This window comes from Perca fluviatilis, chromosome 19 (genome assembly GCF_010015445.1).
Source record: "Perca fluviatilis chromosome 19, GENO_Pfluv_1.0, whole genome shotgun sequence".
Classification (NCBI taxonomy): Eukaryota; Metazoa; Chordata; class Actinopteri; order Perciformes; family Percidae; genus Perca; species Perca fluviatilis.
Genome location: NC_053130.1, coordinates 21492295 through 21517854, shown reverse-complemented (window position 1 = coordinate 21517854; position 25560 = coordinate 21492295). Strand labels below are relative to the sequence as shown.

At 40.1% G+C, this 25560-nt stretch overlaps 2 protein-coding genes across 5 annotated transcripts; one reads left to right on the top strand and one right to left on the bottom strand.

The window, feature by feature from the left end:
• The first annotated feature begins 74 nt into the window (after positions 1-74).
• Positions 75-8332, top strand: tmem87b (transmembrane protein 87B). 4 transcript variants are annotated; one of them, XM_039784744.1, is made up of 19 exons: positions 75-303; positions 1193-1253; positions 1339-1430; positions 1526-1660; positions 1766-1819; positions 2033-2174; positions 2494-2555; positions 2949-3132; positions 3230-3329; positions 3429-3522; positions 4265-4336; positions 4863-4971; positions 5156-5214; positions 5306-5409; positions 5505-5575; positions 5684-5751; positions 5929-5981; positions 6087-6117; positions 6446-8332. In XM_039784744.1, exons 1-19 carry the CDS (start codon positions 154-156, stop codon positions 6485-6487), a joined length of 1683 nt encoding a protein of 560 aa, XP_039640678.1. In that variant the 5' UTR covers positions 75-153; the 3' UTR covers positions 6488-8332. The 4 variants fall into 4 exon arrangements, with proteins under 4 accessions (XP_039640678.1, XP_039640679.1, XP_039640677.1 ...); XM_039784745.1 differs by lacking the exon at positions 4265-4336 and adding an exon at positions 3922-3993; XM_039784743.1 differs by lacking the exon at positions 4265-4336 and adding an exon at positions 3922-3993 and having other exon boundaries at positions 5681-5751.
• A 2575-nt stretch (positions 8333-10907) lies between these two features.
• LOC120547990 (fibulin-7) lies at positions 10908-25136 on the bottom strand. Its single transcript, XM_039783862.1, has 8 exons — positions 24416-25136; positions 23010-23172; positions 18948-19124; positions 16572-16697; positions 16292-16429; positions 15546-15683; positions 15034-15172; positions 10908-11768 (listed from the first exon to the last, which is right to left on the bottom strand). Exons 1-8 carry the CDS (start codon positions 24491-24493, stop codon positions 11396-11398), a joined length of 1332 nt encoding a protein of 443 aa, XP_039639796.1. The 5' UTR covers positions 24494-25136; the 3' UTR covers positions 10908-11395.
• Positions 25137-25560: the final 424 nt, after the last annotated feature.

Sequence of the window (25560 nt, the reverse complement as noted above, 5' to 3'; positions counted from 1 at the left end):
TATTCTTTTGTAATAAAAAACAACAACTTCCAAACTCCACGCTGGGACAGGGGTTACTGAAGGCAGCGTAAACGTCAGAGTCGAGAGTCCTCCTCCAGTGGGTAGTTCACGGCGCTCTTCCTGCAGGGAAGTGCTGTTCACTCCCACAGCGACATGGCCGCTGCTGTCAGGATGAGGACGTGGAGCTGTCCGACCATAGGAGTTTTCTACCCATGGGCAGTCCTTTGTGTGGTTTTACTCAGTACCATAAATGCGGTTGTTGCAGCACCAGAGACAGGGGTTTGGAAAATTACCATTGTAAACGTGAGTATCTTACCGGGAACGCTGGATAACTGCTGCACCAGTCAGCTAACGTTAGCTACATTAGTCTTGTTATGCTTACTCGCTGTCAGCTGTGAATGTGGAGACAGTCGTGTAATCTGTCCTGCATGAATGGTATCGCGTTAACCACTCTTGACTGCGACTTAATATCCTAAACTGATTTGGATAAAATGTGTCTACCGAAAGAGCAGTATGTTGTTCGCGTATTAGCATTCGCCTTGTGGAGAAGGGCTGGAATACACTTGTTTAAGGTTAGCCGTTGGCTAACAAACGTTAGCTGGCTTCAGCTTAATTGCGACAGCTGTTCAAAGACTCTTTGCTATTTAACGGAGTTTTTTTGTATTGTGGGTCCTTTATCGCCAACCCCCAACACATCATTGTTATTACATAGCTACATGAAAACACCCTGGAAGTGAATTTGAATTGCATTCAAGTAGGCTACTTGTTTATCATTATTAAAGCACAGTTGCCATACTCAAGTCAAGGAAAGCTAGAAAGCCTTGATCAATAATTTAAGTATTGACAAGTTTCAGATTCCCTCCGTTGTTGTCTCTGTCTCTATATCTAGTTGCAGTATTGGGTGTGCTAAGAGAGGCAAGGTGTAACCTGGAGAGGTCACCAGTCTGTTACAGACAGGCAGACACATTCACACCTATGGACAATAATATTGAAGTTCCTGATTCATACAGGTCTTTTCCCCTCCTTTACAAACACAGAAAGAGCACTGCCTGGGTTTGACAATACTAGCCATTGAGCCCCCATCCCGCCGAAATGATGAATCAGTTGAAACCTATGGTTCAACTATTTATCAAAAAGAAAAATGATCCTTTGTTGCACTACAGCTCTCAAACTTTATGTATCTACCCTGCAGACCTCAAGACCACTACTGTTAAGGAAATCAATGTATAAAGACACCAACATTGAATTGAAAGGTAAGACATAAAGTGACCTATTACAAAATGTGCCCCTTTTTTTTGTCCCTTGTGTTTGTCATCAATTGTGTCTTTTATCTTTTAGTTGTGCCTTTTGGCTGTCCTGAGGAGGTGAACTTCTCTATTCACTGGTATTTAAAATACTACCCCTGTCACAATGAATATAACAATATTGAAGTAAGTATAGAAGTTTAATGTCACACTAATTATCACTCAGTCTTTATAGACTTGATTGTTTTTAAATGCTGAAAGGTGACTGTCATTGGCTGTAGGAAATGTATGAAAGAACACCTCTTAATCGTGGGGAGGGCCTGGATCCGAATCCCCTCGGACAAGGAGAGTACATTGAACACAAATACAGTCCCATAATATGTAACAGTAAACTGCAGTCTTTTCCAAGGCTCAAAGTAAGTTTGTTACATTGCTCTCCTCAGCATAGTCATACACTTCACGTCATGCCATTTATTATCTCTCATCATCTGGTAACTGTCTGTTTTTTTTTTTCTTTTCAGAAAGCCAAGGCGGATCCACGTCCAGTCAGTCCACCTGTTCAGGGTGAAGTGCCTGTAAGAAAACATTAATGCTATTGATTTTAATAGAAAAGTGTAAGTTAAAGTAAGCAAAGATTTGAGAAGAATCTTCCAGGAATGTAACAGAATAAACATAATTGGCCAGTATTCAGTGTATTTAACTAGAAGTGTTTTGTATGTGTTCCACATACATAGTATTACAAACTTATTTTTTTTAAAGTGATAAAAATGCATGACTTTTGTAATCAGGTTGAAAATGACACCAAATGGATTACCGAGGAGTATGACAGCGACACCCCGAACGTCATAGCCACCACCTGGAAGGATGGGCCTTACTTGCTAGTTGTAAAGATTGAGTCTAATAAACAAGATGCCAACTGGAATTTAACAGGTAAGATTCATTTTTTTAAACACATGATTACATCATCATCATAAGCAACTAATATATTGTGTGACTGGAATAGAGGAACGTTAACACAACGCAAAATGTATTATTTTGTACTCTGCATGGATATGTAGTTGAAAGCATGGATTGGTTGGGGGTGCATTAATGTGCAGAAATGACTTCCCTAATCAGGAGCTGACTCATAAATGCGAAGCTGTTTTTCACAGACACCAAAGTGTCAGATTTCAAGACTTTTCACCACCAGAAACAAATTCTTAATGTGTTGGGAAACATTTGTCTAATGTCTGGATTTTGTTTTTTCCAGTTAATGTGGTGATGAAAGGCAGCCATGGTTACATTTCTATAACAGAATGGCCTCTCATGATTGTAAGTAGGTGACTTAAATAATCTTTTTGTGATTTATGTTAAAAATATGAATTACCCATTTGTAAAATATATGTACACTAATATTATGTGCCCATCATTCTTTCCTGGCTCAAATGGAGGGTTGCGTTTTTTGGTTTGTGCATGTTAGTAACAATGATACAACGGAGTCAGAGGATTTGTCCACTGTTTTAAAGGGACAGTGTGCCTAAACCACAATAAAACATACAGTTGTAGCTCTGGTCAGCCCAGCACAATCCGCCCTAAGGATTTGAGTGAATTACATTTCATAAATACAACAGCAACATTTGACTCCAAACCTCAGCAAGTCACTGAATGAGTAGTCCATATTGCTCCCATATGTGTTTATAGACTAATCCGTCACTCTGTTTGTAGTTCTACATGGTGATGTGCATAGTGTACATCCTGTACGCCCTGCTGTGGTTTATCTGGGCAGCATGCTACTGGAAGGATCTGCTGAGGATCCAGTTCTGGATTGCAGGGGTCATATTTCTCGGTATGGTGGAGAAGGCTGTCTTCTGTGCCGAATATGAAAACACCAACGCTGTCGGCTCTGCTTGTAAGTGTCTGCACATGGTCATTACATGTTTCATGTGAGAGAGTAAGATGTTTGGTTTTGTAAATGTAATTTTTTCCCCTGTCACTGTTGCCTTCAGCTCCAGGCTTGCTGATCTTTGCCGAGCTGGTCTCTGCCCTAAAGAGGACTTTGGCTCGATTGCTCGTCATCATCGTCAGCCTTGGTTATGGCATTATAAAGTACGTCAACATATATTTGAACACACAGAACCCTAAAATGATTGTACAAACAAAATCAAGCAAATCAACCTTTTATTTTCTTTGTTTCTATCATTTTAGGCCTCGACTGGGGCAAGTAATGCACAGAGTCGTGGGGCTCGGCATCCTCTACTTTGCCTTTGCTAGCATTGAAGGTGTCCTGAGGATTACTGGGGTGAGTTTTGATAATAAAAAAATAACTGGAAATTGAGATCAGTCTATACAAATGTCAACAATAACAGATGCTAGAAGTAAAAACTCAAATTGCATATTTAATCTGACAAACAATCACAAAACACCAATTTGAATCGGCAAACAAATCCTCAATAATGAGAAGTTCTAACCTGCGTCTTAGTTGACAAATGACTTTCATGATCAATGCTGAACTTGATAAGGTATCTGATAATCAATGAGTTGACTCACTGTTCCATCACTGCTACCTGATATGGAAAAAAAACCTAAGAATTAGCAGTGCCGTGTTAAAGCTCTGTGGTTTGTCAGATTGTGTTTTGAAATAAAACCTGACATCACAGTTTGTGTATTTTCTCAATTTGTTGGTGGGCCAAAAATCAAGGGTCGAGACAATGGCCCCGCTCTCATTACAGCAATTGTTCTGGCCGTGCTCGACTCCTGCGCCATCTGGTTCATATCCTTCCAGTGTACTCCTCAGCAGCACTAATAATCAATCGTTATTATACCCTCATATAATAACAATGTGCATGTATTTGTTTATTAATTGAGCCCGAGCGATTTTAAGTTTTCTTTGCCTTTTGGGTTGGATGATTTGGTGTTTTCTTCTTTGCACTTTGGCAAACGGTTCTATATTTTAGTGGCCGTGCTGCCTTTTTTAATCTCCCATCCTATCTATGATTTCTCCTCTTCCTTGTGCCCTCTGGTCCTGCTCTTCTCCCTTCTAGGCGAAAGACTCTGACTTGACCCTGCTGGCCAACATTCCCCTGGCTCTGCTTGACTCCTCTCTGTGCTGGTGGATATCCTTTTGTGCACCCACAACCTTTTCCTGTGTGGTTTTCCTCTGCTCCTCACCTCCTTTACATGAGTCCAATTAGACAAGGAGAGGTTTATTTGCAACCCCCCCGAAAAAAAAAAAAAAAAAAAAAAAACACACACACACCCCCCCCCTTTTTTTTCTTCCTCCTCTTTTTTTTTTTTTTTTTTTTTTTTTTTTTTGTTTTTTTTTTCTTCTATAAATTCTTTCTTATTATTATTTTTCTTCCTTTTGCACAATCAATCACATTTGGCGATGTTTCCATTGATCGATAGTCTTGGTCTGAATTGGCAGAAGTGATTGATTTGCATGCCCAACCACCACCCTTTACAGGTTCTCCTGTTAAAAGATTCTATAAATAACTAAGTGGTAAGTGAAGGGACCACTTTGTTTTATTTATATGTGACTCAGTGTCTGGAGAAAAGAGTTAGTATATCCTCGTATATAGAGGTCATTTGTAATATGGTTTCTATGTAACGTCCACCACGTTTGCCTTGACTGCCACTAACATCTTTGTAAGCCTGGCACAAACCATCAAGACTCTGAAGCTGAGGAGAAACCCCGTCAAGTTGTCTCTCTACAGGCACTTCACAAACACACTAATATTTGCCGTCATTGGTAAGTGGTGCAACTACACTTGCAATCATAACACTGCTCTGTGCCAGCGCTCCTGATTTCTAGTTATTTGTATTTTCATCCATATAATACCTGTGAAAACAGAAGTCCCAATATGCACACAGCGGAGTATCCCCAGAAAACAGACTAAAAGTTGTATCTCTAACCTTGTCCCTCTCTCCCTCAGCTTCCATCATTTTCATGGGTTGGATAGCGAAAAAATTTCGGCTAGCAGAATGCCAGTCTGTGAGTATTGTTTGGCATGTTCATCAGTAGTGGTGTAAAAAAAAGTATACAATTACATTTTATTGATAATTGGACCTGTTTTTGTGTAAAGGATTGGATTGAGCTGTGGGTGGAAGATGCTTTCTGGAGGTTCTTGTTCTCCGCCATTCTGTTCGTCATAATGTTTTTATGGAGACCGTCTGCAAACAACCAGAGGCAAGTAGTACATTAGGACTGTTTATTCACCAACATGAGCTGAATTGGGCACTTTATTCTGTGCCTTATTAATCACTTGGATTACATGTCCTCAGGTACGCTTTCACCCCTCTCATTGACGACTCTGACGATGAGGAGATTGAGGAGTTTGCCTCTACGAACATTGGTACAGTAACATCATGGGAGCGTTACTTTTTGCACAGAACACTAAACATTTGGAGTTTCTAATGGCGTTATATTTGTTTCTTTCCTATGTGTTTGTTCTTCACAGCAGATGGCATAAAGTTGAGAGCGTCTAAACACGAGACAAATGGCACAGTGAAGCCTGCAGAAGTAAACCCAGTCAGTAACTGAATATTTATGTATTGATTAGTTTAATTCAGTGTGGTTTATTGAAAAAAATAAGCATCTATGATAAGAGTAGCTGTCCAAGTTTAGGAAGTGCAGCTGTACAAGTGTCACATGTTTCAGCAGATGGCAGTATTTACTTTTTTTCATTCTCTTTTTCCACTTGTCCAGGAGGAAGACTTGAAGTGGGTCGAGGATAACATTCCTAGCTCTCTTGCTGATGTGTAAGCATCCTATCCAAATTATTATAATCTATTAATCCAGCAATGTGTTTTCATACAAGGCATGTGTGATTCTAACAGTTTCTTTGGTCCTGTCTGTCACTGCAGAGCTCTACCAGTCCTGCTCGACTCAGATGAGGTATGAATTACTTTAGAATCTATAAATGGATATAATTACAGGCTTCATGCACCTTATTTATTTGACCAGAGACAGCTGGTCTAGATATGTGGAGATGAGTAACTTTGTCCAAATAAAAGGTATAAGAGAGCCTTGCTTGATAATGTTAGGGACTCGTTTTGGAGTTGCTGTATTAGTGGCCATATAAGGACCGACTTCAAGACACAGTGACAGGATCTGTGAATTTTTGGGTCTTTCAGGCACATTTTGTGTTCATGCCTGTCTGAAAATGAAAACTTAATATGCCTGGACAAAAATATTTCGTTTATATTTGTATATTATTTCACAGGAAATCATGACAACCAGATATGAGATGTCAAAGCTGGAGTGAGGCAACACATTTCCACACATGGGGGGGGTGGGGGAAGAACGCCGCTGTCCCTGACTCTGCTGCAGGGTTTTCGCCAGGATTTCCAGTCGGGTGGTGGAGTGCCATTTATTTTTTTCAGAGGATCTTCCCATACAGCTTCTACTTCGCAGGGGAATGCAGGCCACAATTTAGGGGAAGCTCTGCTCATTTCCTTAACTCCGCAAGAGCAAAGGACTCTACCAGAGGAAAACTGTCTTTTCACTAACCAACTGGTTCAGTATTTCCCTGATTATGATCAGTTTTGAGCCTTTCTTTCCAAAGAGAATGTTTCCTTCAAGTGCTGTATTTATGTCTGTTATGTTCATGTGACTTTTATGTTATCAGAGAATTAAGAACAGTGGGCCTCATGCATGAGCACACTCTCAAATGTATTCTTTTGTGTCTTTTTGCAGATACCAAGATGTTATTGGTTGGTTGTAATAAAAATAGGATTCATATTTATGATGGGGAAATAATTACAAGGCCCTTTTTCTCAGTAATTAACACCAAGAATGATTTATCAAAGCTAATTTTGCAGCCCGAAGAGAGTCAGAGAATTTTACTTCCATGTGTTTATTAATTCACTTCAAACAGGATTCTCTTTATATAAATACGTAATGTTGAAGTTTGGTAAACATGTTTAGGATGTGACTGAGGCACACTTCTGTTTTTTCTGTGTGCCAACATTAAAATCTGAGAGGAGAAAAAAAAAATCAAACACGTTGACTTAGAATAGGACATTTGCTCTTATGCACTTTGAAGATCAAAGCTGTGCCTACATGTAGTTCTTGTATGAGGTCTAAACTGTTCAGGTAATTTAGAATAATGTGTATGAAAGTGTCATTCATGAGTCCGGCATCCTCTGTATTGGTGTGTGAATGAGTGTGAGGGGGATGAAGCACAAACAAGTGGTGTGTACAATTTGAATTTAAATGTAACTGGGTTCAAAAGTGTAGAATTGGGGGTTTGCAGTCATAGTTTGAATCTGCTGTACTGTATGTGTGGGTGGGTGGGCAGGTTTTGTGTCTTCTGACAATGAGCAATATTTATGTTAATATGGAGTTAAATCCTTTCATTATTTATTTGTGTTTCAAGTGTACTTATAAGTTAAAGAGTGTGTTCACCCATGTTTACTCTCAAGTGTGTTTACAATGTGTGCTTCCATTCTTTTTATTGTATTGAAGTCCAAACAATTTCACAATGTATCAGGCAAACTTCTTATTGCTTTTTCATTGTTTGCTTTCTTTGCTGATTAAAAAAGTGTTTTTACAGACACCTTAATAACATGAATGTTCTGTTAAATAAGTCTTAATATTTTTCCTCTTTTTTTTTTCTGAAAATGGCCACCCTGGTGTTTTTTGTGTAGTTGTGAAGTTGGAATGTTGTCATCTTTATGTGTGTTGTCTTGAGTAAATGTTACAGCAGGACTTGTCTGTCTAGGCCATTCCATATTATGACACATTGGATAAGTTATGTGGTTTGCATAAGCAAAAGTTGATCAGTTGGGTTTATAATGGCACTGTTCTGTTTTTTTTCTTTCTTTTATTGGTTGGAAACCTTGAATAATTGTGCTTATAATGGCAAGCTATCCTGTTATATAAAACTGCAGACACCTGCAGACCTCGATTATTTGTACAGATGGGTTTTGGCTGATTCCTGTTATTTCATAATTCCACAGGTGGAGAGGTGTCTGGATAATATTACTTGTCTTTTTATGTTTTTTTCGTCATGAAGAACTGGGCTTGTACTTTTCATACCAGCAATTTTCTTCTCTCTTCCTTCTCAGGAAGTGTGTACACTCAGATTAAATAATAATCAAACAAAGAAGAATGTTTTTTTCCTGGTCTTTGATTTTCAGTATTAATTTGGCAGTAAAAATGCATATTTTACTATAGTTGTGATTTTGCTACATCAGTTGAAATCTGTTTCTTCTTAAAGCTGTCTTGCAAACACCAGATTCAAGAGGATATAAGGGAAGAAACCGTTGAATGAATGGGCTATTGTGAAGAAAATGATGTTAATGAAACACAGAGTCAAATACTGAGAGGAGACCAGTTGCTGAAAATATAAACCCTGAGTTTTCTCTCAAGCCATTAGCCTTTAATAGGCTTGTGACCAAGAGGGCTGAAACAACATTACAAATTCACAAACAACCCAATGTGTTTGTCATGTTGACATTACAAGTTGTTTTTTGGAGAACAAACTGGTTAAACCCTTGAAATGAAGTTGCTATTTTAAAGTGAGACTATCCCTCATGGACCATCATGGTATTTAGTTCTAAAATACCAAACATTAAGAGCCCAAATACCTCAACTGCAACTATACAATTAGGGAAACCATTAAAAACCATCATGATGTCTTTTTTGAGACAAACGGGGAAAGAAATGGCCTTATTTTGCTACATGAATTCAGTTTTCTTGTCGATCCATCATATATGCTTTCTCTCTAAACTCCTAATAGGACAGCATCAAACATATGATATTTGTCTTAAACAAAATGGCCTGCAATGGCAGATTATAGGCCACTTCAAAGTCAGAGACAAAAGCAAAGGGAACTTCCTTCTGCTTTCCCATACACTCATATTTCTAGATTTCTTCTAAACATTTATCCCACATGAACGATTATCCACAGGAGCCCTCTTTCCTCTCCTGGATAATAAAAGTATGGCAAAATTCCTCAACAATGCCTTTCATTCATCATCACTAAAGTCACAATAAGCACTACGAGGAAGAATCGACAGAGCACTAAGGTCACCATGTTTCTGTCACCGTGTCTCTGTGCTGGCTTTGCCTCAAAGCCCTTACTGTATATTTTTATCATTACTCTTTAGCAAATGGCATGTGTTATGTAGCTCAGTGCTCTCCAATTGTCTCTGGCAATCTATCCTTCCGCCTCAGAATGGATGAAACATGTGCACATCAAACGGCCTGAGCACATGCCTGAAACAAAGGCTGCAATGTTGAGCCCTCCTGGTATGGTTACTGAAGGAAATTACGCCTGCCGTTAAAGGCACGTTGTCATTTTCAGAGCAGTGTGTACCGGCATCAGGGCATGTGTTTTGATTCTCACCATCCACTCCCTCCTGGAAGCATGCAGCTCTTCTGGAGCCTGTTATTGCAATGTAAACCCCTAGATGGAGATGTGAGAGGAGGACAGAGTAAAGGAAGTTAAGAGAACACATGTGGTGAACATTAGTCTCTTCTTTCTCTAACAAGTATTAGACTGACTGAGATATGTTTTTAAAATTTGACAGTTACTGTTCCTTGTATAAAGAGTAATACTGTGAAACTCTGTTTGTTTCCCAGACATGTGGGAAATGCTGCTTTGATTTGGATCGTCTGTGAACTTCTGCCCCAGGGGTTATATTATAAAACACACATTCTTCCTCTCTAACCTTTCATCCATTCAGTCAGAGCACCTTTTATAGCCATCCAGCGTTCATTCATCAACTATGCTTTGGTTTGAATTTCGCTCATTAAAATTCACTCATAACGTAGAATGAAAACAAGCACTGCCACAAGGACATTTAATCGCACACTGTTCAGCGTCAAGTGAGGTAGTTCTAACAAATACTGAAATGTTAGACTGCCTTTATTTCAGTTATGCAGAGACAATTAAAATTCCACTTAAATTGTGTAGTGCATTTGCAAGCTTGCCAAATCATCTTTGATTTAGAATATAATGATTTCTAGGTAACATACAGAATATGAGTAATAGAGAAAATATGCCCACGTACAGTACTGCATCTACTGTTAAAAAACTCCCTTAGTATAATGGATGGTGCCTTAAAAGTTCTGTACTCAACGTTAAGAACATAAATATAGCAGCAAACAAAGATTTGCTGCAAAGATATAGTGGATTAATGGCTTCCTGAGCAGAGAATGAAGTCACACTCCCCTTTGTGTGTGTTGTGATCTGAACTTCTTCTTCTTCTGTTTTTGTTCTGATAGCCGGTCCGGCTGTGCGTGCATGTTAATGCATGTGTCTGCTAAAAAACAGGTATTTAACGTATTGGGAAACTCGAAAGACTGAAAAAAACAGCGGGCTGGGATTGCCTCGACACACACACACACACACACACACACACACACACACACACACACACACACACACACACACACACACACACACACACACACACACACACACACACACACACACACACAGGGAGTGTGACTTCCTTCTCTGCTCAGGACGCCATTACTCCACTATATCTTTACACAGCAAATATTTGCTTGCTGCTATATTAATGTACTGAATATCGACTTCAGCTCCTTTAAGCTAGTAGAAAAACAAAGAGCAAATATACAGTATATGATGGAAGATAAATATGTGGCTTACAGTATGTTACAATGTAAAAACCAGGAATAATGTTTCAAATAATTTAGAGCCACAGGAGCACTAAAGTCTTATAGGGATTTATCATCAATAAAGCGAGGGCAGTGCATCAGCCCCAGGGCCGGACCCTGAGCTACACAGACATGATCTATGATAGACATAAAAATACAAACATAAAGCAACAGCAATGTCAAAAACAGTTTTCCATCTCACCCAACCCACTCAAGCTTTTGTTTAGCTAGTTTTCATGCATTCAAACACACTCAGTCAAACATCCGTCAAAGCTCATACTGACACTACATTAAAAAAAAAGCATCTATGATGTGTTTTGCCATATATTGTTATTTATAATATGACTGTTAAATATTGTCTTGTCATGCTCTCACTCTTTTGGTAATTTGGCCACTGAACAAATACTGGCCTGCGACTGGCTACTCAGACAAATGAATAATCTGATATGGGATTAAAAAACTTTTTCACTCAGTGCCCATTACACATTCTTCCTTGTTCTTCTTCTTCTGTCTCTAGTCTTCCTCCATCGCCAGCTTGCTGTCAGTAGTTGTAGGGTGAAACCAGAATGGTAACTCTGGCCACATGTTTGGCCTGAAAGGTGCGGTCGCTGTACTCAGACATGTCCACATCAATGCTGATCTCCTGCGGCCCGCGCAGCTGCTGGACCAGAATCAGCTCACCAGTCTGCCTGTCTGAACGCTGCATGACAAAGATGCCTCGGGAGTTTCCGCCCACTATGCCGAAGCGCAGGCTGTCCGGCCCAGTGCGCCCTGGGGCGGCGGCGGTCGCCATACGGAAAAGTGTCGCAGGAGTCTGCAGGTTGGAGGTCAGAGACAGGTAGTGGAAAGATACGGTCTTAGGAGCCAGGTGGCAGGAGCGGCTGTCCATGGGGCAGGGGTTTCTCTCACACTGACTGCAGGACAGAAATGCAGCACGTATTAATAAGCAGCATTACAGGACAAAGTGGTAAATTATTTCCATTCTCTGTATGTTGGGCAGATGTCACGTAACGCAGCCATTTTGTTACTGAGAAAATTATTACATAATTATGAGACCATGTTTATAACCGTTTCTTTGTGACTAAAGAGAAGTGACACATACATACAGTACACATGAGATCATGTGCCCTGAAGTCTTGGATTATAGCAAGCCGTGAACTTTTGTCTGCGTTGTGAGCAGTACTTCCAAACTTCCATCTTTGTGCACTACAATCCGAAAACCTGCATAGCAGTATTATGTAGTATACAATTGGGACACGGCTACTGTCTTACTCGATTCCCTGCTTTCTGCCTTGTTACAAGTGTTTTCCCAAACATTTATTTATCCCCTCTGCTGGCTGTGGAGCAGTATTTCACCACATTGATTGTTCAGTAGAGGCAGACAGAGCTTTGTTTCAGGCTTTTAAATGAGGCAGCTTAGTGGTGACTGGCAAATAGGGAGATGGAACTTGTAATGTCTCCAAACTTTTGGCCAGGACACAGACGTTCTACGTGGTTTTAAAGAAGAACAAAAATCATCTAGGTAAGTTCTGCTACACTGTGATACAGCTATAACCAAGGGCAGCAGGTAATGTAGGCTTGGGTAGGCATACCCAAATACTCCATCCTGCAAAGATGGACAGGAGCTATCCTCGGCATCATATTGTTGACAGTCTGACGGTTTATACTCATATTACTCAAAAACATTAAGTGCACCCTCACTGCCCAGAAGCAATCACCACCTAAGTCTTGGTCATGGTTACACCAATACATGTAGATAAACCTGAACACTAAAGCAGACGTACAACACTAAAACCGAGGTTACATAAATGCACACCCAAAACATTAACAGAACATCATTAAAACATACTTCGACGAAGACAGGAACCGTTCAAAACAAAGTCCCATGTGCCTTTGCAGTGCTTCAGCATAGAGCACAACGGTGTCCTGTTGGCCGTTACAGTATTGTGCACACAACTACGCTAAAGTTAAAGCATACAAACCCTGTGTCTTCCCTGCATTACCCTACTGCTTTTGTCGCTATGACCACCTTCTCCACCTTTAGCGTTTATTTATAAAAAAAGATGTGCTGACGTCTAAAGACATGCTGACTGATGTCTAAAGATGTGCTGCATCTTGTGCTGTCAGCATAAAATGCATGAAACAGACTTCCAACCATTTCACAAAGTCAAGGATCCTTCCTTCAAAAGGTCAATCTGGTGTAAATTCCCACTTATTTAATGGACACTGAACACCTAGACACTGCCCAAAAGCCATCAATCCCCACCCAAGTCTCGGTCATGGTTACACCAATTAATTTAGATAAACCTGAACAATAAATCAACCCCACAACACTAAAACCCAGGTCACATAAATGAACACCCAAACATTACCAGAACATCATTAAAACATACTTTGACGAAGACAGGAACCGTTCAGAACACCCATGAGCGTTTGCAGTGCTTCATGTCGCTATGACCACCTTCTCCACCTTTAGCGTTTATTTACGTCTTTTGAATGCGCCTCTAAAACACTGTGGCGTCATAACTAATGGGATAACCGTCCACCATCTTACCTGGGTACTGTTTACCATTGCCACCTATGGGTAGAAACTTTATTAAACAAACCTTTAATGCGACGAGAATGAAAGAAAAGTCCATCAAGACATTAGCCTTCCCTAACAAAACTTTATCAACAAAAACAACTCCTCATTTACAGTTAGAAGGCTCTTCATCAAAACAAACCTCATGCCAGTGGACAGGAAGTGACAGGCTTTATGGGAAATTAATGTGGTCCTATAAGTTAGTTATATGTTATGTACGATTTATGAAAATAGTAAATATACTAATATATTACAGGTTGTTTCTTTCTTGTGTGTCTGGTTGTTAATTACCTGCCTATGACATTAATACTGAATATATTTAGGATAAAAGATATTGCTTAATGTATATTAGCCATTCAGAATAGCAAAGAAGTGATTACATATTAAGTTCAGGCAAAAATGGGAAAAATAAAATGATGTCTGCAATATAAATGCAAAATGATTAGATTATCTTCATGATTGAACATATACGTTTGTTCTCTTGGAACTATAACAATCAAAATTCTATCCAAATCTTAGATTTTTGGTTTGTTCTAGACAGGCACAGTTGTCTTACGCTCATTTCTTTGAATAAAAAACAGTATTGAGGTATTGGTAGAAAAATATAAGGAGTATAAAGACAACATGAGCCTCTTTCACCATAGCTTCCAAGCAATTCTAAAACTTAACCCAGGTAAGATGGCCGCCATGTGGTTCCATCCCGGAAATGGCTCTCTTAATACATCCATGGGAATGGCAAGTCAGAATTACATGTCACATCTATGTATTGTTCTATATCTAAGGTGGCCATTCTGTGTTTGTCTGTTTGGTTTGGTTGTCATGGTAATCAAAGGCAGTATAGGGAAAGGGGAATGGGTGATTCAGGAGTGGACTAAAAAATAATGAGGCTACATCAAATATATTGATAACAATGTTATAAATTATTACACACACATACACTACACAGTCTGCTACACGTGGAGAGTGACTAAAACAAAATGTTTGTAATCATCACTCATTGCACAGGAATACTGTGAACATACAACTACAGAAATACGTGGAACCAGGAGATTGGTAGTACACTGTGATGGATGTTTAAAATAGTTTTAGTAATGGTTTTATCGCCAGCCTCGAATTCTCATCCAAAAAAGTTTGGTGAACTTGGTGATTTTGTTAGTGATTTTGCTGCGCTGCCAGATGTCAGCAGTTACCATGGCGAGTTTATTGTTATTTCTACCAATAGCAAGGATGGCCACAAAAACTAAGTCCCAAGTCTAAACTTTTGCTTTACATAGTTCAGCTGGAGAACTCCGAGGCTGTAACACCTTGCTCGAGTACAGCTCTTCAATGCCAGTTGATACATGTATTTTAACCTCTAATTACACATGCTGGGTTACTGGCACACCTAGACACAGCAATGATCAGTTTTATTTCTGCTTTTCTTGTATTTCAAGTCAAAATGGAGCCCATTAGTGTCTCACAGTTGGGTCTGATTTATTTTGTCATTTGAAAATGTATGACAATTTCCTGCTGACACGTGGATGATGTGATCCTGACTTTCACTGACAAAACAAATGACAAAGAAAGCAAACGGGTCACATTGGGGTGTATCCACTTACAAGGGAGATGTCTTGACGTAGCTGATGTCGCCATGAGAACGGGGACACTCTGGGTTGACACACTGAAAGCCTCCCCCCATGTTGATACAAGTTGTCCCTCCGCTACAGTTGTGCTGCTGGCTCAAACATTCGTCCACATCTGGAAGACAAAACAGCAGAGGCATGTAAGAATGAGAAGCGGGGAGAGAGACTTGCCAGACTCACTCCCTGCTTCCTGGTTACCACAGTCTGAGCAGGGGGTGCTGTGCTGTGACTGTTTATTTGGTTTTTTAGTTTAGTCTCCCACAAACGCTTCATGTCCTAAAGATCCTTCTGCAGGGAACGTGTGAGGTCATTCATTCCACTGGCAAGCATTGTAAGCTTCAGGGGTGCAAATGAAAGTGGTAATAAGGTTTTGGGCTCCTCGTCTTTTTAAGTCACAGGTATTCCTCTCTGGAGCTACATACCCAGCCAGATCTGCAGCCAGGGCTCTGTGAATGAGCCTTTGTCCTCTGTTCCCTCTTGTCACTCACCCTCACAGCTCCGCCCGTCTGGGAGCAACTTGTAGCCGCTGGGGCAAGAGCAGTGGTACGAACCCGGGACATTCACACATTCGTGGACGCACAGCTTCCCTCCTTGGTCCAGCCGGTACACCTCACACTCATTTACATCTGTCAAGAAACGGACAAAGAAATGCATGCCTTAAACATGCATCATGACCGGGCCATTTTGCACGTAAAAGTAACTATGAGGGAGGAGATATAGGTAATTATATACCTTGTACAGTTTACAACACACTCTGAGGAACCAAAGTATGTTGTTTTTGTGTCTCAGGTTGTCATCACATTTAAGTCCCTTAGTTTTGCCCTTTAATCATATTAGACATTACCACATCTGAGGCAACTGCATGAAAATGCTCATTTCAAAATGTTACTCAATCAATTACATCTTAACAGCAACTGAACTGTGACCTAAATGGATGCTAATCTGTTTGTAACCTCTCGAGAGGATTATTTTGTTTTTTTCACAGACTGCCTCCACAGATTATTCTCATTTGGAACCATATTCACTAGAGGAGTAAAATATTTGGGTATTCAGGGATCTTTTCAGCAGTAAAGTCCCTATAACATCTGCTATTTGTCCTGCTGAGATGCCATTAAGCAAAGCACCAGCTCTAGGTAAACTGCTCTGTAGCTGACCTTGCTTCCCTGAGAGGAGGAACAGCAAAAGGAGACTTTCCCCACAGGGATCAACTAAGTAACACGTAATTACAGCTCACCCTGACAGATACTGTTGTCAGAGGTGCCACTCATGTGGAAGCCTGCATCACAGCTGCAGTGTTGGGCTCGATTCACTTGGGCACAGCGAGGTCTCCGGCTGAATGCTGGGTCGTTCATAACACTCCACTCGGGTGGTGCTGCATAACGGAGAAAAGATGAGAAATGATCACCTTTGCTAATTTCATCTTGAGCTGAACACATTGTAAACATGTAGAGTAGCATATCTTAGTCTTGACTGACGTTCAAATACAAACGAAACAAAGAGTCTGTGGTACCGACCTGTCTGGGTTTGGTGCTGACAGTGAGAGCCACTCCAGTTCTGGGGGCAGGTGCATTTGTACTGGTTAACACCTTCCACACAGGTACCTCCATTTTGGCAGGGATTACTTGCACACTCACTTATATCTGTGCGTGTAACAGAGAAATCACTGTGGTCAACTTGTTGAGAAACTTCTTCTGAACCTCATGTTTCCATTTTCTCATTATACTGATGCATATAGATCAAAGGCACAAAAGCTGCAGTTTTGGAGATGCTTTCTTCTGAAATATATATTACTGAGTTGAAAATGAAAAAAAAAATTTTTTTAGTTTTGATGCATCCTTCGACATTGTTTTAACAGTTCCTTATATATTCTCAGTGTGCTTCTGTCAACCTTGACAAAATAAACAAGACTAGGTGCTTAATACGGGTTTCAGAACAAAATATATAGAAGAAATCAACACAATGGTTGACTGAAATCATCTGCAGCTCAATTTATCAAACTGCACAAGGAAAAGTGATGGTAAGGTGGTCCTGAAAAATACATAAAAACATCAAAGAGACTCTGTAAGCCTTGTAAACCCTGTCTACCATCCATCCATGGAGCGGCAATGAGTGTCCACCCACTCTGATAACTGATACTTAAGAACGAGAAACTGGTACTGTCATTATGGGCACAGTATGCCAACAGTAAGTCAGTGACGCCCTTATATTTGTTCCATTTGTGGAAAAGTAGTAGTTATCTTGATCTATTGGGGATGACTATTAAAGTGTAATTCAATCAAATCCATCTGCATCTTCAAAGTTTCAATTGTTGGCGTAAGTCTATATGGACGTATACTATGTTTTACTCATATCTTTATAGCATTGTGAAACATCAAAATAAAGGCATACATGCATTTGTTGTTTTGGAAATTTGAAGGTTTTTTTCTTTCTGCAAAACAAACAGTTGTGAAAACTATTCTCAATAAGTCAATAAGTTCCCATAACAAAATTCTCAGGTTAACGGTAATTCTACTCACATTTCCATGCAAGCTTCATGCATGCTTCTTTAGCATACTTACTGTAAATTCCTTTGACAGTGAGTAAGACTTACACCTACTGAATACATACTGGAGACGTCTCAGTATGTATAAAGTACATATTCATTAATTTACCCACCAATGTTAAGTTGCATTTGTGGCATATAGATTATTAACCATCAAACCAAGAAGATGATAAACCTGTATAGAATGTACTATCACTCGATACAGAAGTACTACAAAATGAAAACAAAAGGTAAGAAAAATAGTATATCATGCCTTATGATCTTTGTTTCTGCAGTCAGCTCTGAGAGTTGTGCAGATGTTAAAATTATGAAGCAGGCCAGAGTATACTGGATGAGCACCAATCTCTTTAATGTTTTTGACTTCCCCAGGGGCCACCACAGCCAGGGCCATAACATGAAAAGGCCCACTTCACTCTGCTAGATATTTTTAAACTCTTCTTAACTTTAAAGTTTTCACACTCCGTCAATACTGCTTTTTAAGCATGACTAAATTTAGACCTCTTTTGCCGGGCTGAAAAACACGAACAGGGGTAATATTGTGCAGAGTCAAACCTTCTCATGTTGTTTTAACCATGAATGTCAATAAACGTATGCACATGTTCAACTGAGTCCGCCACTTGGAATTTCTGGAAGAGTGCCACCAGCACAGGCTGAAGGAGCTATCAATAGCATGCTTAGCATACTTCTGTGCTATCAGACCATGGTGTGGGTATAATGTCTGGACCTAACCCTGTCCAGTGGGACTGCTGTCAAAGAACCAGGGAAACATGAGCAAGGGAGGTAGGGTTTATCTTACAGTAGCCCAACCACTGCTGCTCATGAAGAGTAGAAACCTGGAGGGTAAGGCACCCCACAGTGGAATGCAGTACAGGTGTTTTTCTGTGTTCAGAGACATTTAATGCCATTTTAACGAGGGCTTCATTCAGTACGCAGAGGAGCTCCAGCCACTAAAGAATGCCTCTTTTCTTTGCCTGTTATCTGTGTGTGTGTGTGTGTGTGTGTGTGTGTGTGTGTGTAAGCTGCTGTCTCTTTCAGCCTGGCACTCAAACACTGCTGAGCCAAGTTCGCCCTAAATTGGTGTGGGGATTTCTGCTCAACAGTGAATAATGCACAGACATAGCAATTCCTGACCCAAAACATTCCACCGAATCAGAAAAGTACTGGATGTGTGTTTGTATTTGGAGAAAGTCATGGGGGTGAAAAGCTCCTAAACCTGTGATGAAAACAGGTTTAGCTGAAGTGAGACTGCATTCCTCAGCTGAATCAAATGTAACACTGGTCTCACACATGGTTAGAAATGAGGATTTTTAGCGGGTTAATAGGCCTGGAATTCCTGTATCTTGCTTACCTTTACAAATGGCACTGATGCCAGTCCAGGTGCCGTTGTCCTGGCAGACACGCGTGGCAGAACCGACAAGATGGTAACCATGGAAACAAGTGAAATGGACCTCATGTCCAACAAAATACTTTGAGCCAAACTTGGTTCCGTGAGCAGGGGCTTCAAGAGAGGGGCAGGTGGTGGGAGCTGTGGGAGAGAGAAAGAGAGCACGAGAGGAAGGCTGGTCACATGTGGAGTAAGCCTCCCGACATCCTCTGGCATTCTCTGCCTGGGGATATACACGTGTCACTGGGCAGTGCATAGCCTTCATGGGAGAGGACGGTTCAAATGCTTCATTTACAGTCAACCAGCACAGCACCGGCCATTTTTATGAGTCAGAATTTCACCAGCAGCCAAATGTTATGCTATGTTGCCTTCTCTGGAAAGTTTAAGGCTTGTATAATATAGAACGTAATTACATTACATAACATGGTGAATGGACAATACATTTTTTACTTTTATGAGAATTTATGCTTCATCCAACTATAGGAGAAAATGTTTCCTATTCTTTCAACCTTACGTGAAAACTACTATCAGAACACTTAGATACTGTATGATAAGTCAACCTCCCATGGCCAGACCTCCATCATGTCCAGCTCGTGTTTTGTAATATAATGAAAGCCCATTGTGTCTTTCTCTGACCACTTTAAGTTTGAGCATGATGTCACAGGGATACAATATGAAAGATAACTGTGTATATGGTGTTTGCATGTATTGTATATAGGGAAGCATATAGAGTAGAATAGGCTAAATCCGCCTAATGATGACTTCTGAAAGAAGATGCTGCACAACATTATTTTGATAACATCATCAAATTATATTTTATATTATTTTACTAATTCATTCATTGTAACTATATCTGTATCCATTCTTTATTTACATTGTATTTAAATGTGGATTTGGGGATTTTCATCCTGATCTGAGCATTTAAAGCAGGTGGTGCATTTATTTCAGTTTAGTCTTATCATTTTGTTGAGCCTTTATTAATATGTAAATGTAAAATATCAGCTTCCTCCTGTCTTGCCAAGTACTCTCCAGAGTTATGGACTGCACTGGTCCATCACTAACAAATTGGCCTCCGTGTCTGCTGCCAAACAACACAATTCCACAATTTGACTTCCCCTGTCAAGTACCCAGCTCTGTAACTGAGATGGCCTCGCACTGTTGGGTGAATATATAATCCCATAATAGAAGAAGCCATATCTCGCTCTCGAATGTGTAAAAACAGTTTGAAGATCAACTTTAAACAATGTTCCCAAAATGTTATATGGTACATTTGATGTGTTGGAATTTTCTGTTTCCTTTAAGTGAACAAGCATTCGCTGAATTACTGAGCAAGACCTCAGTCATATAATGATGCATGTGAAACTTTATACAGTATGGACTGTCAATTAAATGACCACTCATTCTGTGAACTCTTTCTGTGAAAATAAAAGCGTAAAATAATCAAAATCCAATTTATAGTTTTAAAGGTCCAATGTGTAGTAATTTCTTCCATCTAGCGTTGAGACTCATATATCAACTCTCTCGCAACACGCAGTGCAAAGTACGTATTACAGCTACGGTAGCCTTCATGCTTCAAAAAGCCGGCCTCTTGCTCTTTTCAATAACCTTTTTCTTTTTCTGGGCGAAGAAGAAGACTCCTGTTCCTGAAATTTGGATTTTGAATATGTGTGGTCCTCCATGTTTCCTTCTTCAAACTTGCCGGGGCCAGGAAGCTACGATACCCATTAGCAGCATTAGCAGCACCTGTGAGTTTATCATGTGACCGCGAAAACGCGAGAGGCGGAGCAGTATGTCCTGTATTTCCCTTACCGGCGAACGTATTTAAAGATGGCGCATGAATATGGAGCGTCTACCCCAGTTCATGCGAATGCAAATGTAAAATTTCAAGCCAAAAGGACTACTTGGAATTGATGATGGTGGTAAATATTCATGTAAAAGGACAAGTTTGTGAACGGGCAACACAAATTTTGATAAAGAACAACTAAACACGTTACACACTGGATCTTTAAAGCCAACCATTTACTGTGCGTTTATCAGTGGAAAAAAATATAGACATCTATTCTGCATTTTTAGCAGCCTGTCTTTATGGTATGTTGATTTTACAGCATATACCTAAAGAACAGCATATTATGTTATGACTATATAAAATCAATTTCATACAGTTACTCATCATAAAGTAATATCAGAATGGCATCCACCAGATAATTTTAATACACTTTAAATCATCTCAATCAATTGTATTTAAATTGTAAATTTGAAAACTATAGCCACTTTTTAGGACACAAATATTGCGTATATACTAAATACTTCAAATTAATCAAATTTCCCCTTACATGATTTATGCCAAATGATCAAACAAGCAGAGAACATAAAAAGCATGCTTCAGTGACAGAGCAAACAGTAGTTTCTAACTTCTGTAAATAGAAACAACACACATTCATTAATTTATTTACCTGAGCAATTAGACACGTTTAAAATATTAACCTCACCAAATTCCATTACCCAGTTTATTGTAAAATGTCTGATCTAATGGAATGGAATTAATTCATACATATGTAACATGATGGTGACATTATGTATATCCCTGCATAGCTCTCTGCCTAGCCACAAACTGTGCAGAGGTTTCATCAGCCAGTGAGTCAGTTGGATTTAATAATTGATAACTACTGTATATATATGATTTAGGACAAAATACCCTTTTCAGAGAAGACATTTTGACAGTGACAGTGGGAAAAGTAATGAATGAAGGATGGCTGAATTCCATTTAGTTACTTCAGTGTCAGGGTCCTTGTGCATGCTGGCTCACTGTCACTCACTGCCATGACTTACTCAGACACTTGATAGAACAGAGACATTAATATTATAAGTAACTCCTGCGAGTCAAAATGTCTGCTGAGAAAAAGGCCTTTAAAGATGATGATGATTAGCCTGACAAGCCAGACCCACATCAAGAGGTTGGGTCTGGGAACTCACTATTGGCAGGGCTTAATCCGAGGGGCGGGATAAACGGTTGTCTTTCAAATTCCCTCAGCACGCAATAGGATAGCGCTACAACCAACCAGAGCAACGAAGAAGGTATCCGGTTGGCAAAACTCAGAACACATCTTCCTTTTTTTAGAATGACTTCAGTGCCGTTCTTTGTTCTTTTCTCAAAGAACAGCTTAAAGGTCCCATGACATGGTGCTCTTCGGATGCTTTTATATAGACCTTAGTGGTCCCCTAATACTGTATCTGAAATCTCTTTCCCGAAATTCAGCCTTGGTGCAGAATTACAGCCATTAGAGCCAGTCCCACAATGAGCTTTCCTTAGTATGTGCCATTTCTGTGTCTGTAGCTATTGAGGAGGAGAGAGGGCGGGGGGGGGGGTTTGTGGCCTTGACCAACTGCCACTTTGCTCGTTTGAAAGCCATGATGTCTCTCTCTCTCATGGGTGGGCCAAATTCTCTGGGCGGGCAAAGCAGAGAAAGGGGAGGTAACCTTGGTCCTTATGACCTCATAAGGAGCAAGATTCCAGATCGGCCCATCTGAGCTTTCATTTTCTCAAAGGCAGAGCAGGATACCCAGGGCTCGGTTTACACCTATCACCATTTCTAGCCACTGGGGGACCATAGGCAGGCTGGGGAATGCATATTAATGTTAAAAAAACTCATAAAGTGACATTTTCATGCCATGGGACCTTTAGCTTCAAGTCTTCCAGAGTCGCGGCCAAAGCTCATTCGAAAGACCGCTGTTCGCCAGCAGCAGCCATCATCTTTGTTTTCAAGTAGCAGGGAATTTATGCGGAATCGTCGTAACTCTGCCGTCATTATGTTAAGCCCGCCAACTGACTCTATACACGATGTGATTGGCCCGGCTGGAGTTTGGCTTTTCCAGCTCGCAAGCCAACGGAGAGTTGCTAGACCCCCTGGCTGCAAATTACATTTGCTGCCGATAGGGTGCGTCTAGATGTCTAGGCTAGATGATGATGATTATGATGAGGAATATGATGACTAGGGTGGTGGTGTGTGTTATCTGCTTATTACTCACCAGCTGACTGGTCAGCTTGAGGTAACTTGGAGACAGAGTTCTGAAGCGTTGCCAGCTTTGACTTCATGATCCTGAGGCCCTCCGTAAATCGCATCTCCTGGCCTTTCAGAAACTTCTCCATTTGACGAAGCACCCCAACCACCTGATGCTTATCCATGCACGTCTGTGGATAAAGAATGAGCACTATGAGCAGAATTAAGAGTTCTCAAAGAGCCTTGGCAAAACATTTCAAAAGGCAATGGAATAAAGGTCACCTCAGTTTAATGGTCATAAAATATAAAACATGAGCTGTGAATAAATATTGATGTGCAGCTGTGGAGCATGATGTAATCGAAACTTAAACCATCTTATTTGTGGGCACATGGTTGTTATGGTTACAAAGAGTTTTCATTCATATTAAAATACATTATGTAACAAGTTTTTACTTGCATGATTCAGTCACCACAATTTCTTTTATTTTAAACTATATTTGCTTTCCACTACTTTCCATTTAGACTTCATTGCACTCACATGTGAGATATTCTAGGCCCACCATCTCTCTTCTTCTCTCCCTCAGCCCCTTTTCCACTTACTATCACAACTCTAGTGGCAGATACAGCTGGACAAAAGCTGTCTGGCAGATGTCAGTGGGACCTAAATCCAAAATGCTGTTCCTCTGTAAATTTTGCATGGTGGTAGGCACATGCTCATTGGATAATCCTGAATGGGCAGACTTAAAATAGCATGGGTGCCACAAGCAGTTACTTGAGAGGGAAAGCTTGTCAAACCATTACAAAGTTCCTCAGAGAAAGTGCCTCTAATCCTTTCAGGAGGATTTATTAATCACATGCTCATAGGAACAATTTCTCTGTGCAGCATACCTTAAATTCCTGCACTGGTAATTTGGAGGGGCCTTGTACAATCACAACTAGCTTCAATACATTAATATTCATTGCGCACATAGTTTGGACCTGTGTAGTAGTTAGACAGTGCTCTGCTCTTTTTACCTGCCCCAGGCAAAAGGGAAATGCCACCAGCTGACAAGACATGAGAGGACTCATATCCGGATGCTACAATGGAAGTTTTTTTGGAAAAGCAAAACGTGTGGAGTAATTTCTCTAGCGGAAACATAGACTGCACAAACCTTTGCAAAAATTAAAATGACACATACACACAATTGGACAAAGTGCTAAAACAGCATAAAAGACAATATTATTGGTTGGGGTGACTTTTTATGGATAATAAGATTAAGATATTAAAATGGATTACTCCTGGATTATTCCTCAAATTTATAAATAGGCCTAATTCACAAATATGGTTTGCTCAGATTTTCAGATTTGATATAGTAAAACACTTTATTGAGCCCGTTTGCCCAAGCGGCAGAGTGAGTTGTTTACATAAACTAATGTAGAGTAAATTGCTCTTACCTGAACGGCACCATGACCACTCTGGATAGCTGTCAAACACAGCAAAAGCAAACACCTGCGTCGAAAAGACCATGCCATCTCTTAAAGTACAGTACAAAATAAAGTAATGCTGTTCCCTGTTGGTGTTCTCCAAGATTTAGAAGGCTTCTTTTTTATGGTGCTTGTTTAATATCCAACAAGAGTTATTTCTTGTAAAGTTCTGTCCCCTAGTTTAAAGAGTTTGGAGGATGCTCATCAGGTGTCTGAGACAGAGATGCGCTCCCCGTCTCTTTATCTGCGCTCTCGCAAAGTTCAGCCTCTGCAGCTCTGCACGCCACCTAGTTTCCTGCAGCAAGAATCCCTCCCACCGAGATACTCCCACCTTGTATGCTTTTCTCTTTACATCTTTATGTTGCTGTCAAGGAAAGTTGCCCATATAAAGTCAGCTATATCTATATCTATATCTGGCAAAATGCAGTGTAATATGACCTTATGTTTGTTTACTCTGCCATAGGGTAAACAATTTCCTTTTCCTTAGAAACTCAAATGACTGGATCTCAGACCTTCCTCGGGATATTATGATGCTCATTACGAAACAGGTCGTTATAACCGTATCTCTGATTGACTGAGTCGGATAAACACACACACAATTATCAATCTGTAACATCACTGCCACTAACGTTAACGTTAACGCTAACCGTTAAGGAATCATTGTTTTGTAGACCAGATAGAACAACACTCATTTTAAGCCTGTAGTCTATTGACTAAACATTTTACTCACTACCGGACTTGCATTGTTTATTGACTCGAAGTTACCGTTGGACAAGCTTGTATTTTAGGGTTTGGCTTGTAGAGTCAGAGCTACACCTGGCGGTCATTGACAGGACGGCACAAGCGCGTGAATTCGAGCCAACAACGAGTGTGCGCGCGCGTGAGTGCGTGACCGTTAAAAACAAGGAAATAAATACGTAGCTAATACATATGGGTGTATTATAAGAAGCTAATAAAGCGATGAAGAGATTTGGCTTCAGCTGTTTTGTCTTTAAAATACCATAAACTAGGTTCGTTGTAACTGCGTAATACACAGTTAGAAATTAAAACATTGACAAAGAACAAAACTGTGCGTCGCATTCACTTCCTTGTTGCAGATGTTGAAAATAACTGAC